This window comes from Eurosta solidaginis, chromosome 2 (assembly GCF_040869045.1).
Source record: "Eurosta solidaginis isolate ZX-2024a chromosome 2, ASM4086904v1, whole genome shotgun sequence".
Classification (NCBI taxonomy): Eukaryota; Metazoa; Arthropoda; class Insecta; order Diptera; family Tephritidae; genus Eurosta; species Eurosta solidaginis.
Window position 1 is genome coordinate 54,617,180 of NC_090320.1, and position 14,355 is coordinate 54,631,534.

A 14,355-nucleotide genomic window follows, 5' to 3' on the forward strand; every position below is an offset into this window, starting at 1 on the left:
GTATGCTGACGACACCAACATCTTCAGTTCCTTATACTCCACACTGGAAAAAGAAGTGAAAAATATGGGTTTAATGATAAATGACATCGAGCAGTCAGCGCATTTGAGCCTTGGCAACCGCGCGACTGCTAGCAGCCATAATTTCGAGATAGTGAAAGACTTCGTTTACTTGGGAACCAGCATTAACGTTAACAACTAGATCAGCTCTGAAAGGTAGGCCTTTGAAAAGTAAAGTTCTATCTCGCCAAAAGAAAATCATGCTCTACAAGTCATGTGAGGAATTTATTTATGGAGTGCCTATTCGATCAGATGTCTGTAAGCTGCCCAGCTTTCTAAGTATTTAACAGAAATTGTTTTTCATTTCGTTTCTCTCCTTTATGCGAATTGTTCCTGCACGACTGCATTTATAATGTTCTGGTTACATAAGCAGATATCCCATGACAGTTCTGAGCGCGGTGTTTTCACAGGCCTACAGCTTCCTCCAGTGTGTTACTTTTAAGCGTAGCGACAAATTTGTCGTTCGGTGCAGTTGGTCATAGTGCAGGGAAGTCGTAAAAAACTCAATCATTTAGATATAAAAACCAAGTAGCTGCATCGAAGGTAGGACACATCTTTCGCGGGTTTACTCGTGGCTATTTTCATCGTCTAAATTATCATGTCGTGGGAGTGACTTGCGTTCTTCATCTCATTTGGCATTTAACCGTTTAAACGGTTTTGAGTGTCCAATATTTGGTGCTATTCACTTTTATGCCACGCTACCTGGCGTACTTGGTCCTTCCAGCAGAAAGAGGTCCTCCCTCTTCCACTGTTCCAACATACATAATACGTATGGACGAAAGTCAACCGATATCGCGACATCGATTTTTCGGTAGGATTTGGGTTCAGGAAAAAAAGTTCCACTACGCATACCCAAAAAAATAAATTTCGAGCCTGCGAAATTTTATTTTTTTGACTTTTTTCGACTTTGATATTTAAGGTTTTTTTCATGACATACTAAAAAAATTTTCATATGTATACCCTGTCCGACCCAAAAATGTGTAAATATTTTTTTTCACAAAATTTTTCTACTTACTATTCCAAAAACAAAATACAGTTTTTCAATTATAGAAAAATTTATATTACCATATTTCAGGCAAATCGAATAGGACGTATGTAAATAGGTATGTGGGTATTATTAATTCATGTCTTTATTTCGGCTTCGCATGCATATTTATCAGTTTTGCCAGGTTGATGCGACTAAATTGAATATCGCAATGAAAATTGCTTTAAAGCTCTCAGCAACAGCTTTCATTTGATATCCATAATACACACACATTCTTGGTGTATCCGGGTCCACGTTTTGGCATATATCTCGAGACCCTAGTCACCAATAGGTATGAAAACTACCCTGTACTAAAGCACTCATCAACAGCTTCAATTTGATACACATAATGTAAAAACACTATATAGGCATTCACGGGCCCACGTTTTGGCCTATATCTCTAGACCCTGTGCGTCGATCCTGAATTTTCTTTGCTATAAACCTCACGGAGCTGGAGACCATTCCAACGAATGCAAAACCGTGGAAATCGGTTCGTGCGCTCTGGAGTTATAGCGTCAGGAAGGAAAACCCGACTTATTTTAATATTATAGATGAAAATTTTTTTAGTAGGTCATGAAAAAAACCTTAAAAGTCAAAGTCGAAAATAAGTAAAAAAAAATAAAATTTCGCAGGCTCGAAATTTATTTTTTTGGGTATGCGTAGTGGACCTTTTTTTCCTGAGCCCAAATCCTATCGAAAAATCGGTGGCGCGATATCGGTTAATAAATCGACACAGTCTAATGTATATGTATATATCGTCTAATGCACCCATACCGCTGAGCATTCCTTCGAAGTTTCCCTTGTCGTCTGGTAAATTTTCCGTTGAGCATTTTTAATGCTTTCCTAATATTTAGTACTCCCAAGCGAAGCGTCTGAATGAATGGTATATTTTATGTTTACATCTTGCTTGGATTTGTGACCCGGCCTATGAAAAGGTGACTTATGACTCAATAAAGAAAAAGCTGTTAAAGGTAAACAATGCATTTTAGCGACTCTCATGCAGATGCCAAGCGCTCACTCTCCAAGATTGTTCGTCGACCTCTGCTCCTAAGCGCTAGACCAAATTTCAATGCTGCACGGTATTGTGGCATGGCTCTCTTAATCCCTCTAATAGGAGCTTTTCTTTAATCATCTGTTTTGGTTGGATTTACATACTATTCCATAACAGGGCTAAGCCATCGCACCATGGGCAAGGTGCCTACCCTAGAGAAACCCTTGAGTTAGCTAGTAGTAACAACAAATGAGTTCAACAATATAATGAAATTTTCCATACATTTTATATGGTGTCTACAAATGTGGACTATCGCCGATAACATATAGTTTTTTCAAGTAGGGGTCAGAAAAATAACATTTCGGATAATTTTATGCACTTAATCGTCTGATGCTCGGTTTCCATTGCGAGTGACTAGATTTGAACCTTGCCACTTTGGTCGATAGTATAAAGTTTTACTGCTCATCTGAGTTTAATCTTTGAAAGTGAAGAGGGTTAAATTTTAGTCAACTTCAGCTGTAGTTTAAACTCGCAATAAAAACCGCGTCTTGGAATAGATAACACTGGATCACAAATTCCAATTTTTTTTCTGCACCAGAGACACCATTATGAAACTCCTATGTAAAATCACCCCCTGATTCCGAAAATCAAGGTTATTTTTAATTCTATCGCAACGTTTTTGAGATATCTATGAATTACCGTTTTTTTCAAAAAAAAAAAAAAAAAAAGGTCGACTTAATCATATTGTGACGAATATTAGAAACACTAATGGATGCTATCATCTCTAAGCCGTAACGAAGCAGTCACTTGTATCTACATAAACAAATCAATCATTATGTCTACACATATGTACATACAGCAGCGGAGAGTTACTCACAAAAGTATGCAATCATCAGCAAAGTGGTTCTCACACATACACATGCATATATCTGAGATACTCACAAAAGTATGCAATCATCGGGCATATTGCTATGCGAGAACCTATAAACGTGCATCTGTAGTTTATAGCTGGTAAGCAAGTAGTGAATTCTAGGAACGCCTAGAAATGTGCAAACGAGGAAACCGATGAGAATAAAAGAAGCACCAGCTGAGCCATGGGCAATCAGTTTGATTTAGTCACGCGATTGATTGTGAAGTGTTACTGTGAAGTTCTTTCAAGTAGTATAATAAATACCATTTTTGCATTATTGAATATTGGAGTTATTTATTTAACAGTTTAGTGATTCGAACGCTAGCAGAAGGTTTGGAATAAGCGAAATTTCCCTAAATCCGTTACAATATATATCTCAAGAGCGAATTGAGCAATTCCAAAACGGCTTGAAGCTTTTAAAAGGTAATAAAATTTGCTACAAACTGTGCATACAACACTTTTTGCTTGGCCCTGCAGATTCAAAGATAATGAATAATCACTATAGATTTTTTCAATTTTTTTTTGTAAAAATATATAAAAAAAATTGTACTTTGCGAGGAAGGATCTCGAAAACTTTTTATTTTTTTATCCATATATCCATTTAATACTTAAGTACCCTACTGGTACATGTGTGTTAGTATTCGTATATCAGTTATTTAGCAGGTAGATTTTCGAAGGGTTATTACTAACAAAAAACTGTAGTGTCGTTTTCTCAAACACAGGTACATTTCAAGCAAGATCATATTTTTAAAGCATGTAGTGTTTTCTTTGTAGAACTAGGGAACCTTTTTGTCTAGGCCTTGAATTTTTACTTGATCTAAGTATGAATAATAGTACATGCGCCTTGTTCCTTCATAATATCTGCAAGGCTCGCCGGACACTGTTCAGTTTATAATTGCAGTTTATAACCCGTCATTTACTGAAAAATATAATATGAATAAAAGGGCGCGAGCGTTTGAGTGTACAAATGATCCAGATATGTTCTGTTTCATCTGCGCTCAATTTATAGTTAAAAGGATGCGACGTGTGTGTTTCAAATCCTTTCAAAGTTACATACTATAAGTATTTTGGAATTGAGCCTAAAAACAATGAAAGACCATGGACACCGAATACTATGTGCACCACATGTCGAGCCGAATTGATATTTTCGGAAACCGGAGCAAAAAGTTGCGTTGTACAAATTAGGAATTTGCTCCCTTTAATGCATAGCTGACTAATTTCTGAAACTATCTATTTAGGCGACATATGAAATTTATTACATCAATGAAGTGGAGGGAACCAGCTTGCCATTCAACGGACTGCTATACTTGTACTACGAAAGTACTTGGGGTTGAAAGTCAAGAAAAGTAACCTATGCGAGCATATCTACAGTGTCATTACCGGAATTAATTTCAACGGAAGCTACATTGCCAGAATCAAATTTAACTTTAGTTCCGGCTCCAGTTTCATTGTCAACAGCAGTATCTATTTACCGGGCATCATGTTGTATTGGATTTCGAACGGAAAACTAAAGAAACTCTATGTCACAAGCACAACTCAATGATTCGATAAGGGATTTGGAATTGTCAAAGGAAAAGGCCGAACTAAACGCCTCTCGTATGCAACAATTTATATTAGTTTCATCCGATGTTAATGTAACATATTATAGAACTCGTTACGAACAATTTTCCAAGTAGTATACGAAGGATGACAGTGTTTGTTACTGCAAAGATATTGCTCGTCTATTCAAACAGTTTGGTGAACCATATCATTCAAAAGAGTGGCGATTGTTCATAGATGGAAATAAATTAAGTTTAAAGGCCGTATTATTGCATATTAGTAACCAAAAGCCATCTATCCCTATCGCGCATGCAGTAAATACGAAGCAAACGTATAAGATAATGGAAAAATTGCTCAAATTAATCAAATACGAAGAACATGATTGGAAAATATGTGCCGATATTAAAGTCATTGGAATGCTATGTTGTCTGCAAAGTGGATACTCAAAATACTGTTGCTTTCTATGCAAATGGGATAGCCGAGCCCGTCAAGACCACTACATCATAAAGAATTTGCCAGAACGAATCGAGTTTCAAGTTGGGGTGGATAACATAAAATACTCCCCACTTATAAAGAAGGAAAAAATATTTCTAAGTCCACTCCATATCAAGCAAGGCTTTGGACAAAGAAGGCGAAGCTTTTCATCATTTGAGGACAATCTTTCCAGAGATTTCAGAAGCAAAAATAAAGGAAGGGATTTTAGTGGGACCGCAAATAAGGAAAATGATGACCAATCACCATTTCAAAGAACTATTGTCACCAGTGGAGGCAGCAGCGTGGGTTCGAAAAGGTCGTTTTACTTCTTTTTTAGGCAAACACAAAGTCCTAACTATGAGATGATAGTGAACGACTTAATCAACAGCTATGCGGAAATAGGTAAATAAAAAAAACATATTTAAGACAGTTTTCTCAGTTAACTTTAAAACCTATCTGCCCGATAAACAAAAAATATGTACGAAAATTTTTAAATTTACATGAGAATATATAGCCCTCAATCTGCATTCATCCGTCCAGTTCGGAACAAACAAGAACGAGAAAAATGGAAGCAAAAATTTTTTTCTGAATTGAAAGATAAATCCAGGCTAAACAAATTATATACTAATGTGTCACCTATGTATTTATCTAATATACTTTTTTATTTTCTTTCAGGAGTAAATATGTCTTTAAAAATTAATTTTTTACACTCCCATTTAAATTTTTTCCCGCAATATCTTGGGGACGAAAGTGACGAACATGGCGAACGGTTTCACCAGCAAATGAAAATTATTCAAAGTCGGTATCAAGGATTCTGGGATGTCGCTATGATGGGTGATTACTGTTGGTTTCTCATAAGAGAAATCGATTTTAATCTAGATAAGCGTCAAAACAAGACAAGAAACCTTTTTTTTATTAAAAAATAAGATCATACATATAGTTAAGACAGAATCATATGCTATTATTTGTAGGGTACTTAAATTTTACTATATGGATATATTTATTTGAATGCTTATAACTATTGCATTAGTTCATCGATTTTGTTGAATGAAAGCATATTTTTTTTTGTAATAAAACACAGTTTAGAGAGAAAAAAACCTGCAAAATCATAAAAAGTTTTCGAGATCCTGCTTCGCAAAATACTATTTTTTTTTATATTAAAAAAAAAAAAAATTGAAAAAATCCGAAATTATTGTTCGTTACACTAAAATCTGCAGGGCCTCGAAAAAAGTGTTGTATGCACAGTTTATAGCGAATTTTAGTGCCTTTTAAAAGTTTTAAAAGGTTTGGAATTACTCAATTCGTTCTTGAGATATATACGATTAAGTGGACCCAATTTTTTATTTTTTTTTTTGAAAAAACGGTTATTCGTAAATATCTCAAAAACGTTATCACAGAATTAAAAATAACCTTGATTTTCGGAATCAGACGGCGATTCTACATAGGAATTGCATAAGCCAGTGCTATTAAATTCTATCCTATGGGTCGACTGTCCGTGTATAGTCTTCGGTGATGAGTTTCTTCACAAGCGACGCAGTGTTGAATATGCTGGAGCCCTTTACGGTAAACGCAGCAAATACATATAAACATTAAGAAAGAAGCTTACTCAAGTATTTGGAGGGTAAGCCTTTCTAGACCAGAAATAAGGTTGAAAATTTTTATTTCACTCATCGTAGGCTTAGAGGTGCCCCAACGCAACTAAACTTAGAAAAAGACGGTAGGTACAATTTTTTTTTGGCATTGCTTTACTTTCGCTTGTTGTTATTGTGCTCATTGATTTCAGAGCCTGCTGATTTTCATGGCCTACTATGTGCCTGTAAAACTCTTACTTATACACTTGATTAAAAACATACTTACCTACTTATTTAATTGGCGCTTAACCGTCTAAACGGTTATGGCCGAAAATAAATGTAAGGCGCGATAGCCTCAGAAGAGATTTTAGGGCGAGCTTCTTTTCCAATTTGCGTCGTGCTCCTTTTTAATTTTTCCTACAATTTGGCGGGACGGGACCTACTTGTTTTATGCCGACTCCGAACGGCATCTGCGAGGCAGATGAGTTTTCACTGAGAGCTTTTCATGGCAGAAATACATTCGGAGTGCTTGCCAAACACATTGAAAAACCTTATTTCTAAAAATTTGATGTTGCTTTGTCCGGAGTGTGGACCCAGGGCATTCGGTGTGGTAGGCAGAGCACGCTACCATCACACCACGGTGGCGGCCGAATTAAAAATTTAATTAAAAACATACTATTATCAACAAAAAACTGTTTAACATCATTTAAAATTTGTTGTTTTTAGTTATAATATGTAATTTTACTAAAGTTGTGTATATTAAAAAAGAAATAAAATAAATATGTAAATAATGAGCTTTGTAAAACTGCGATTATTTTGCTCAACTTCTAGGGTCCGGGGTCACATCCAAATGCCATCCTACGAAAATAATATTTGTTGGTTTGGTTAATTCTTATAAAGACAATATTGCATTGCTAGGCCATTAAAAAAAAAAAAAAAAAATTTTGCAGGGTATCCTCCGCCCTGGTAAATATTTATAAGCTCTGGAAAAGTCTCTAGTTTGCTTTTGATGAAGACGTGGCAACCATGGGCCGATAAAATTGCAACACACAATTTTTCACAATTATTCTATTACAGATCTGCTTGTACAAAACGCCATTCGTTTTTTTATTCCGTTGCCAGATATATTTATAACATTTACCAACTCATGGCAATGCAATCTAAAGTAGCAACCACCAGCCAATGCATAACATGATTAGGTCAAACGTATAAATATGCGCAAATATACGAGAGACATTAAACAGGAAAACACACATGTATGGGCAAATATTATCATTGTCCTTATACTACGTACATATGCATTTCCATCTGATTATATGTAAGTGTGTACATGAGTTGACTCTCTTAATAATATTGTATTATCGTCTCAATGTCTGCCACTCAAATATTGAAGATGCCATTGTATATGAAATGGTTTATTTGTATTGGGGTGGTCCTTAAATTAACTCTGATATAAGGATAAAGTACCTGGGCGACCGAGCTTTGCTCGGCAACGTTTCGTTGTGCTGGCAACGTTTCTGTTTTTTAATTTCGAATAGGTGTGGCAACCTTAAATGACAACCCTACTCAAAAATGTCCCTATTGTAATGCGGAGTGAAATACCTTTCGTTTGATACCCATATCGGCATAACTCATGCAATTTTTTTTAATTTCGAGTAGGTGGCAACCCTAAATGGCAACCCTTCTCAAAAATGTCCCTATTGTAATGCGGAGTAAAATACCTTTCGTATGATACCCATATCGGCATATCGCATGCAATATTTTTTCATTTCGAATAGGTGGCAACCTTAAATGACAACCCTACTCAAAAATGTCCCTATTGTAATGCGGATTAAAACACCTTTCGTTTGATACTTCAAGTAATTTTTTTATTTCGAATAGGTGGCAGCCTTAAATGACAACCCTACTCAAAAACGTCACTATTGCAATGCGGAGTGAAATGCCTTTCGTTTGATACCCATTTCGGCATATCTTATGCAATTTTTTTAATTTCGAAAAGGTGGCAATCCCAAATGGCAACCCTACTCAAAAATATTCCTATTGTAATGCGGAGTGAAATACCTTTCGTTTGGTACCTCTATCGGCATATCCCATGCATTCTTTTAATTTCGAATAGGTGGCAACCCTAAATGGTAACCCTACTCAAAAATATTCCTATTGTAATGCGGAGTGAAATACCTTTCATCTGATACACATATCGGCATATCTCATGCAATTTTTTTTTTTAATTTCGAATAGGTGGCAACCTTAAATGCCAACCCTACTGCAAAATGTCCTTATTGTAATGCGGAGTGAAATACCTTTCGTTTGATACCCATATCGGCATATCTTATGCAATTTTTTTAATTTCGAATAGGTGGCAACCCTAAAAGGAAACCCTACTCAAAATGTCCCTATTGCAATGCGGAGTAAAATGCTTTCCGTTCGATACCCATATCGGCATATCTCATGCAATTTTTTTTTTAATTTCGAATAGGTGGCAACCTTAAATGCCAACCCTACTGCAAAATGTGCCTATTTTAATGCGGAGTGAAATACCTTTCGTTTGATACCCATATCGGCATATCTTATGCAATTTTTTTAATTTCGAATAGGTGGCAACCCCAAATGGCAACCCTACTCAAAAAAGTTCCTATTGTAATGCGGAGTGAAATACCTTTCGTTTGATACCCCTATCGGCATATCCCATGCATTTTTTTAATTTCGAATAGGTGGCAACCCTAAATGGTAACCCTACTCAAAAATGTCCCTATTGTAATGCGGAGTGAAATACCTTTCATCTGATACACATATCGGCATATCTCATGCAATTTTTTTTAATTTCGAATAGGTGGCAACCTTAAATGCCAACCCTACTGCAAAATGTCCTTATTGTAATGCGGAGTGAAATACCTTTCGTTTGATACCCATATCGGCATATCTTATGCAATTTTTTTAATTTCGAATAGGTGGCAACCCTAAAAGGAAACCCTACTCAAAAATGTCCCTATTGCAATGCGGAGTGAAATACCTTCCGTTTGATACCCATATCGGCATACCTCAAGTAATTTTTTTTTTAATTTCGAATAGGTGGCAACCTTAAATGCCAACCCTACTGCAAAATGTCCCTATTGTAATGCGGAGTGAAATACCTTTCGTTTGATACCCATATCGGCATATCTTATGCAATTTTTTTAAATTTCGAATAGGTGGCAACCCCAAATGGCAACCCTACTCAAAAATATTCCTATTGTAATGCGGAGTGAAATACCTTTCGTTTGATACCCATATCGGCATATCCCATGCATTTTTTTTAATTTCGAATAGGTGGCAACCCTAAATTGTAACCCTACTCAAAAATGTCCCTATTGTAAAATACCTTTCATCTGATACACATATCAGCATATCTCATGCAGTTTTTTTTTTAAATTTCGAATAGGTGGCAACCTTGTGAAACATTCTGAGTGGCAACACCTAGGTGGAAAGTCTTAGAAGGTGATGCGTCATCGCTGTGCCAAATTTCATTTAAATCGGTTCAGCCGTTCCCGAGATCGTTCGGCTATACAAACAAACAATAATTGCTCGTTTAAAGTAATAAGATAAAAAACAAGTAAGGCAGGCTAAGTTCGGGTGTAACCGAACATTACATACTGCCAAATTACATCTTCCAAAACGTTTAAATTACCTTCTTTTAAAATTGGGCGGTGCCATGCCCATTGACGAAAATTTTACTAATTTTCTATTCTGCGTCATAAGGTCAACCCACCTACCAAGTTTCATCGCTTTATCCGCCTTTGGTAATGAATTATTGCACTTTTTCGGTTTTTAGAAATTTTCGATATAGAAAAAATGGGCGTGGTTATGGTCCGATTTCATTCATTTTAAATAGAGTTCTGAGATAAGTGCCTAGGAACTCACATACCACATTTCATTAAGATACCTCAAAATTTACTCAAGTTATCGTGTTCAAGGACAGACAGACGAACGGACGGATATGGCTAAATGAATTTCTTTTTCCGTCCAGATAATTTTGATATATAGAAGTCTATATCTATCTCGATTAGTTTATGCCGATTCCAGGACAGACAAATTCCTCCGCTGCTCCGAATTTACATTCGCGAACACTGACGTATTTCCCATGGTTTGAATATCTTGATCTCGTTCACCACAATATCAAATTCTCTGTGACCATATCCTAGTTAGTGAAGGAAGTAGTTGAAAGCAGTATCACCAGCGGGTTGGGAGTCTAGAATATCTCCGCTGTAGGTATACCTGTCGTAAGTCTTTTCTTAAAACACAGAGCTGATGGTGTTGCTCAAGGTAATTTAGCAAAGCTGAATAAGCTTTGCAATAAACAACTTATTCAGACATGGAAGCCTACAAGCAATATCCATTCGTAGGTCTTCTCCAGAATTAGCTTATTCCGACAATCTGACAAGTGGTAGATTTACCAGGTTTGTAGCGGCACTGACAAGCTACAATGAGTCTTCGTCACATAGCGGTAGTTGGCACTTCATATCCGCTCTTCCTACCCTTCGTAGAGTCTGTTTTCGTCCGAAAATGCTTAGCTTTCTCATTCTGCTCAAGGCAGAAGTAAGCGCGCTCTCGTAAAAAGTTTGTATATAGGTAAGAGATACAAAAGATTGAAGAAAAAGTCCGCCTATTTACACTCGTTTGGTAAGGTTATGTAAGGTAATATTGGCTGCCCTACACAATGCAATGGGGCACATATAGTATACCTGGCTCATTGTGATACCAAGAATGAGCTTCTACCTTTCTTCCTTTCTATGTAAAAGTTTGAACCGATTTGTCCGTTTCACGTAGAGCAGGATGCCTTCAATTTCATTAGAGCCGTTTCCCGGTTATATCTGGGCATCTCCAGAGGAAATTTTCAACACTAGCTATCTCTTTCTCATCCGTACAGCTTCGACGGAAGTCGGAATTTTACAGGCGTTCGCTGTGTACTCTCATTAGACAGTTTCCCGTAAATACACAAACCAATGGGCATTACTTTACATTTCTCGTTCAAAATAGACGTGGGGAAGTGCTTGCCCCTGGGCAGGACGGAAGTGTCTTAATTGGTGTGTTCATTATCTTTTTTCGCTAATTCATCAGAAACGCAGTTGCCAGATCCACTTTTCTGACTTGGGCTCCACATCCATTGTGGTTCACCGAGAAGCTACATCGTTTAACCACTGCACGCAATTTATTGCAACCCGAAATTCTTAGACAGCATGAGTTGAGCAGCCACTTTTAAGGCTGATAGTTCAGCCTGAAAAACGCTGTAATGTCACGGCAATATTTGAGGACTTGAGAGGATATCACTTCCCACGTTGCCATTAAGTTTGCAGCCATTCGTGTAGACTGCTGTGCATTATGGTTATTTAATTGTGATATAATTCGTATCACTCTGGGATTCCGATAGGGATTTTGTTGCCTAGGGGAAGAGTCGGAGGGATAGAATTTAGTGGACATTAGTTTACTGGAATGGTTTCCAAAATAATGGTAATGCCAAATTTGGTTTTGGTGGGACTGTATTCAGTCTAACCGCATTACAATTTATCTGGACTTTGTTATACGAGTCTATGGGAAAAAGGTTGAATATTATTTCTAAAACCTTTGTGCACTGAGGGTGACCTCTAATCGTCCTGTTGATTGGCTCTTTCTTTTTTATGCCAGCCACCAAACTGTAAAAATATTGTTACGAATATTAGCAAAACTGAGGAGTGCTGCCATCTCCAGGCCGATGCTAAGCAGTGACGTGAATTCACATCAATAATTCAATCATTATGTATCTACATAAACGAATCAATAATTGCGTCTACACATATGTACACATTCCGACGAGCAACATTTACATACAAGGCAGCGAGAGATGAGATATCACACACCGATGAATTTACTTATACGCTTATGTGTGTGCGGAATGCGTTCTGCATAACCTTGCCTAGAGTCTTAAGATGTTTTGCCGGCAGCTGTTAGAGCTAAACCATCGCCGCTAGTGAGGACTTGACATTCAGCTCCTTCTTACTTCAACAATAAGGTGTTTAAGCTTTAGTTTCCACAGTAGAGGGAATAACACATCTCCTTGGGAATTTCTATGGAGGAGTCTCCCAGGCACGATAGAGTAGTTTTTCTCGGTTTCGAGTTGCGAATAGATGTTGTAAAACGCTTCTTTTATGTCGAGAAAGATGAACAGAGTTAAGAAAGTCCCTTTGGCTATTTAAGTGGTGATAGCTTGGAGTACTTTGACGATATATTTGCCTTTGGAGAACGTGTCTTAAGAGTTGTGCACAGCCATGGCTTTGAGGAGAAAGTATGTGTGTGTGAAGACCTTATGGTGTGAAGATTTTATTTTCCTCGGTTCATCTCCTGGGAATATGGCAGGCTATTAGAGTTAGTAAATCCCTTTTCTCTATTTTAGTGGTGATAGCATGGAGTACTGTCTCGACAGAATTGCGTTTGGAGTACGTGTATTGAGATTTGTGCACATCCATGGCTTTGAGGAGAAAGGACGTGTGTGTGAAAGCCGCCCTCCTTTAGGTGTGAAGACTTTATTTACCTCGGTTCATCTTCTTGCAATATGGCAGATCGTTAGACATGCAATATAGATTTATAAGAGTATGGACTATACTAGTTACTTGTAGTTCTGTGGCTTCAGAAGATTTAAAGGGCTCGAAGGATTTGGTGGCCAATTCGAGCTTTTGAGAGGTGATTAAGTGCACAGTGGAATGATAAGAGGGTTGCCAGCTGCAGGTAAGTCTTTGGTTCACCCAAAACGTCCAACAACACGCAGCTGGAGGAGTTTTGAATGTAAGTGTGGAAGAGTTATCGGTTTGTTATCGGAGTGTTTTTGACATAATATGGGTGAGTTATCTATTCTTTATAGAGGTGTTATTAACTTGTTGTCGATAAAAAACGTTATTGATTTTCTATCGACGACTTATCAGATCGTTGTCGAAAAGCTATTGGTTGGTTATCGATTTATTAGTGAAAAGTTATCGATTTATTAGGAAAGTTATCGATTTGTTATCGATAAGTAATCACATTGACACTGACGAGTTTATTTCGTTTTGTACGAATGCACACTCTGACTGTGTGTCTTTACATGAATCGAAACGTTTTCTAGACGAACGCCCTTATATCCTTACGAGCTCTGATGTTTTTGTCATACCCATGTCCGCCATTCGCAGCGTTCGTTGCAGACTCCTAGAGTATACTTTCTCGTTTCATAAAATTATGATGTTCGATGGCATTACAGAGCGGGAATCGACTCAGTCTAACGTACATACATACTTATCTGAGCATTGCTCTGGAAAGTGGCGGCTACTGTATGAGATTTGAGCAAGAAAATATTTTTATTTGCTACCATCTACGAACAAACATTGAAGCTGAAAGCAGCTTAAGTTTAAATAACATTGGTTGTTGTAAAAAGGCCAGTGAATGAAGTAAAAGAAAATTACACTTTAAATTACTGTGAGTCACACCTCGAATTGTGGTGCGCACAAATACAAACAAAAAACCGAACTACATATATGTAAGGATTTTGTAGCCATGCCAACAGATCCTCAACATGAGCATATGCTTGGTTGTCGTATTTGATTCAGTGACTTAAATTATTCCAACCTAAACCTACACAGACACAGCACAACTACACACAGACTCTGGCTTACTAAATGTAGGTTTGACCTGTGGTTTACTATGCTTCTCTAGTTTATTGCCCCTTGTCATTTAACCCACTATAATTTAGTTAGTTTACTGGTCAGTCGTCGGGTCATTTCCGTTCAGTTGGGTTATTTGAGGTTGGACT

At 37.2% G+C, this 14,355-nt stretch overlaps 1 protein-coding gene across 1 annotated transcript in view; it reads right to left on the reverse strand.

Moving 5' to 3' along the window:
* DIP-lambda (Dpr-interacting protein lambda) overlaps positions 1-14,355 on the reverse strand; it is an 85,275-nt gene that overhangs the window by 41,795 nt on the left and 29,125 nt on the right. Inside the window, exon 4 of the mRNA XM_067769112.1 lies at positions 13,108-13,246. Coding sequence (XP_067625213.1) covers positions 13,108-13,246 — 139 coding nt within the window. The remainder of the gene's footprint in view (positions 1-13,107; positions 13,247-14,355) is intronic.